This window comes from Scardinius erythrophthalmus (assembly GCF_964197995.2).
Source record: "Scardinius erythrophthalmus genome assembly, chromosome: 1".
Lineage (NCBI taxonomy): Eukaryota > Metazoa > Chordata > Actinopteri > Cypriniformes > Leuciscidae > Scardinius > Scardinius erythrophthalmus.
This window is the reverse complement of record NC_138221.1, coordinates 33,393,765-33,399,060: the sequence shown is the minus strand read 5'-3', so window position 1 is coordinate 33,399,060 and position 5,296 is coordinate 33,393,765. Positions and strand designations below refer to the sequence as shown.

General features: G+C 40.4%; 1 protein-coding gene across 1 annotated transcript; it reads right to left on the bottom strand.

The window, feature by feature from the left end:
* Nucleotides 1–384: 384 nt before the first annotated feature.
* Nucleotides 385–4,999, bottom strand: btbd17b (BTB (POZ) domain containing 17b; the record flags this gene model as incomplete). Its single annotated transcript, XM_081384642.1, is given in 4 exon segments — nt 385–2,075; nt 3,756–4,041; nt 4,791–4,918; nt 4,920–4,999. Coding segments are annotated over 4 exon segments (1,569 nt in total). The 3' UTR covers nt 385–1,000.
* Between the last annotated feature and the right edge of the window lie 297 nt (nt 5,000–5,296).

Here is a 5,296-nt window from a genome sequence, read left to right as displayed (position 1 = left end):
TAAACCACTCTCTTAATTCAAATAGCTCAATAGGTTGTACCACTCTTTGACCACCAGAGGAAAAGGAAAGAACAGTAATGACGTTTCAACTTGTTAGAGTTGTCCACAGTCACTGCTTTCAGTTTCTTGTGACTTCGAAGAGTCTCAAACAACCTCATTAAACTGATTTTTTTTTTTTAAAGATTAAAACATAAGATGCATAATTGCATTACTTATAATAGTTTCAAAAAGTTTTTAATGTCACAATGGTTTCAAAGACTTAAAAATAAATTTCAAAATAAATAACAATGCTTCTCCAAATGCATTTCCACCCCAGAGACATCACAGCTTCATAAAGTAGAACCAATGCATATTGGTAAGGAATAAACACAGAAGTTTGTGGGTTCAGAAATTGTGATTTTAATGAAACATAACATGATTTGCAATATAACAAGTGAGCAAAAAATGAATTCAGTATATCACATTGTAAACTAAAGTAGCCTAATGTGTGCAACTGCAATGCGTTTTTAGTTTGTGATGTTTCTTTTTATGAAAGCAATCAGCATGCTCACCGTACAATTTAAGGGGTTGACAAATTAAAGTCAAACATGGCAATATACAAACGTGACTTTGTGTGAGCACAATGTGAACAAAATTTGGGTGAGCTTTCATGCAGCATGATAAAAAAACTTTTTTTTATTAAAGTAATCAAAAGTTCACAACCAGTTTTACATTTTATTTAATTTCCAAATGAAACGGGATATTAAATGAGAAAAAGTTATTGGTCTTTTTATGCATCGTGAAAACGTATTTCAAAAATGAAATAGGCTGAATTTTGACATCAACAATCAAATTTGGTGCTGATTTGATATTTGCAAAAATCTATATGAATGTAAAATCAAAATGTGGTGCAGTTCAAGATAAAAGCATCTGCCAAATGCATAGATGTAAACGCATTTGGACATGCAAAACATGCCTTCAAAGCTGTAGGGCATAAATCATTGGTAGAGGAACTAGACTCTTATTTTTTGGATACTATGAGGCTGTGGTAGAGGGGCTTCACAATAATGTGCAGGTAGAGTGAGCTGTCAATGAGGTACTCGGATGCTCTACGCTGCAGGTCCGCTTCCAAGAGAAAGTCTCCCGCCTCCTCCGTGCTCTGGTGGAAGTTGTAGACATGACGGACCACCACCTTCCCCTGCTTGCGGGCCGAAACGATGACGGTCTTTTGAAAGCTGACGCCAGCAAAGTCCGGGCTGGAGGTGGCAGGTGTGACAATGATCCGCGGACGCCCCCCGTCAGTGCGAGTGGGCTGCAAGGACCCCTGCTCCGGGTAAGCGGATCGCACGCTGAGAGGAAGCCAGCGTGGAGAGAAAAGAGCGTTCCACGTCACGCGTTTGCTGGCGTCGTAACCGCTCGGCCCGAGTTGAGTCTGAAAGCTGAAGCTGCGGTCGTCCCGCGTGGGGTTGTTGATCACCCATGGGGAGCCCCATGCCGGCGACAGGTAGTTACGTGGCATGAAGAGGCTGCAGTTAACGTCGAAGTACTTCGCGAGCTGGACGGGTGAGGCTGAGTGGAACTGGAAGGCCAGGAAGAGCAGATCGCGTACGGATTCGTAATATTTCAACATCAGAGAAGACTTCTTCTGCAGGTGGAACAAATGTTGAGGTGGTATCATGGCGTAGCGTATCGCTTTGAGTGCGTTCTCGGCCGTCTCACCTGAAGGTTGGTTCTGGTTGATCCAGGCTTCCAGAGCTTCGTACAGCTCCAGTTCGCTCTGCAGAACCAGGTCTGAGCGCTGCAGCAAAGACAGCATCAGTTCTGGGCTCACGGAGCTCCACTCGGCGCTCTGGAGAACCGATGACAGGTTCCAGGACAGGTACTGCAGGCAGCTGTTCTGCAGGCTCACGTCACCGATCTGCGTGGCGTATTGGTACCAGGTCACCACGTGACCCGTGGACGAGTCGCTGGACAGGTGCTGGGTCATGTATTGGGCGAGGCCCTGCTGGAGGTCCCACACATGATACTTGCTGGCGAGCTTGTGTAAAGGAATGGCCTGGTTCAGGCGCACTGTGATGTCACCGCAGTACAAGTACCTGCAGGGAAAGAGATCGGGCTGTGAAAATCAACCTTCCCATTGATGTTTTACCTGAGATAACTTTCATCACCTTGAAACTTTACCCCCAAAACCTGTGTAGAACGATAATAACATAACACAACTGAAGGGTGCACTAAAAGTATTTTTTTCTGTTCATCATCTTCTCATTTTAAGGAACCCCACACCTGACATGCAAGATTGTTTTTTTCCATCAAGAGGTGCATACATTTTTGGTCAAGATCTTGTGTTGCCAATGTAAGAGTCCAGCACTCTGTAAAGTCTCCTCCAGCACATCCCAAAGACTTTCAGTGAATTTAAGGTCTGGACTCAGATGTGCCGATTCATGTGTGAAAATGATTCTTCAAGCTCCTCACAACCATTCTTTCAAAATTTGAGCCTGATGAACCATTGTCATCCTGGAATATGGCCATGATGTCTCTCCCTACATGGTTGTTTAACAAATGAAAATCTACACACTCCATCAATTAGGGTTAGAAGAACTGATGCCAAACATATAACATGTTAGAAACATAATAATCACTGCAATACTGATTCAATCATTGACTCTTAAGCATTTGCCTATTTAAATCCAAACAGTGACTTTTTTTTTTGGCTGGTCAGTGTACTGTATAATGCGCACAATTTATTTAAAGTGAGGGAACAAATTGATAAAGCTTGCAGATTAGTTGTGGGAACAAATTGTTAATTCATGGGCACGATATACATATTTTTCCTGAATGTCATAAGCTCTGTACATTTATCTGACATAATGTGAGGCCTAGATGTAAGTAAAACCTTGAAATATTCATGATCTTTCACCATTGTGTCCTTTTGACTGTCCCACTAAAATGTGTACATTAGTTGCATTAGTTTTATCTCTAATTTTGTCATGAAATTCACTACTTTATTAGGTTATATATACATATCAATGTATGTAATGGTTTGCATTATTTTCATATGGAGCCCAGGAAGCTTTGTAGAAAGTAATGTTTAAATACTTGATTTAAGTTTCCCTCAAAATGCGTTTTGTGGAAAATTTATAAAGAATAAAATAAAAAAATAAAAAGAAAAATAAAAGAAAAAGTAAAAAAAAAACTATAGAACAACAAAAAACAATAGAACATATAAACCAAATTAAATAACTTTGTTGAAAATCCACAATATAAAATAAAACAAAAAACAATTTAAGATATATAAACAATAATTTAATAATATACAATTAAAACAAAATAGAAAGCAATAAAAATATAAATAAAATTGTTTTATTGAGAATCTATAATATAAAAAAAGAAAAGAAATAAAATGTGGCACCTTGCCTATGAAACATTTTTATTCCTTTTAAATTTTTGTTCCTTAAATCTTTTGTACCCCACAGTACAAATCAACAAGAGAAAGTGAATCTAAAAAAATGAGATCATTACGAGAGCAATACATTACTATCTACCAAAGTCAACTAAAAGGCAAACACATTACATCATAGGTTTTTTTCCAGAAACCCCAGTTGCTCCCAGTTAGTGGACTGTTATGGCCTATTGATTATAGATTTAGGCTTGTAACTAAAAGGTTGTATATTTCAAGGGGAAATCATGGACACTCACCTCAACCATGTGTTGCTCCAAGAGAATTGTAAATCACTGTATAAAGTTTCTAAATGACCAATTATTAATGAATCACTCACCTAATGAACTTATCAAAGACAGCTGCACAGTCTGGCGTCTCTCTGAGCACCATCGCAGTGGAGTTACGGCTCTGTAGGAGCTCTTCAAACACGTCGCTCTGTAGGGTCAACACCAGCGAGTGGACCTGGATCACCTTCACCTCGTCCGTGTTCAAGGTCTGAACGCGCAGGCTCACGTCACTGCCGTTTCCCTGGGTCAGCAGGGCCTCCATGCGCTGCACCAGCACCATTGAATGGTTCAGTGTGGTAGCACTGTTCTCCAACACCACATCTGGCTTCAACGCTGCTGAAGGACAGAAATGTGACAATTGTGAGCCGACTGAGGCAGAAACAGCATAAAATGTGTTCAGAAGAGTAACAAACCATTTTTGTTCCTTCATGCATTTGCACTCCATATTTTATCAGTTTCATAATAATGTATGAATAAATCTCTCATAGATTCACAATTGTGGCAATTCCTTCTTGTATGTCATTTATGTACTTGGGACTGGTGTTATAAACTTGAAACACACCCCAGAAATTGGTTTTCCATCCAGCTCTTTTTGGCACTAAACTGTGAATTTTCCTCCTTTCAAAATCATAAAAATAATTAGTCATATAATATTAAGTATGAGAGCAATTCTATTGCGTTTCAGCTTCCAAAGGAACTTTTGGTGTCAAAGAGCCCAAGAAAAGGAGGAAAAACATCCAAGCCTGAATACAAAATCACAAGCAAGACCTTGTTAATGAAAGGCTTTGACTGCTGCTCGCTGCACTTGAGGTCATGTGACACATTCACTCGCGCCTGACACTTTGATCAGTTCAGTCGTTTGAAAGCTTCTGCATTTCCTGTAAAGATGGTGACTTCTCTTATAACTGCATCGGAACTGTGCAACATTTCTTTCTATAAAGAAATATTTTACAGATATTTAGAAGCTTTTTGTGTTAAATACTAAAAACATGGCCAGAAAAAGTACAAATCTTATCTCATATAATATATGTGAAAAATATATGGCTATTCCAAGGACTACAAAAAAAAACAATCCATGCTCTTACCTCCTACACATAGTGCAACACAAAGGTTGGCCAGGCAAACCACAGCTGGAACGCTTCCTCCAGAGTTCACCATGTCTCTTCCTGTATTAATGTCGTCCTTCTTTCTTCTGGATGCCTTTTTTTCACCCCAATCTCTCTCTCTCAGTGTGTGCTGCCCAGGCTCCCTGTCCCACACTCTTTATGTAGGACGTTGGCACATCGCTGAGCATCTCTCAGCCTCACGAAGCCCATTGATTGGTGGAACCCGGCTGGGCCGTTGCCATGACGACCGCTTTGATTGTGAGTTTCTCCTCTTTCAATGTTACATGATATCGATCTGTGGCACTGGGCCGCGTGTTTGGACTGAAGTGGGCGTCTGGAGTGGGATGCGGTCTACACATGGGGGCTATTGCTACTGTATTAGCTCAAATAAAGGAATATACTGGAAGATGAATATTACTGCACATTGGTCACAATGTTGGACTGCACAGAGGATATCAGGGCCGGAGTGGGGCCACTTTTCAGCC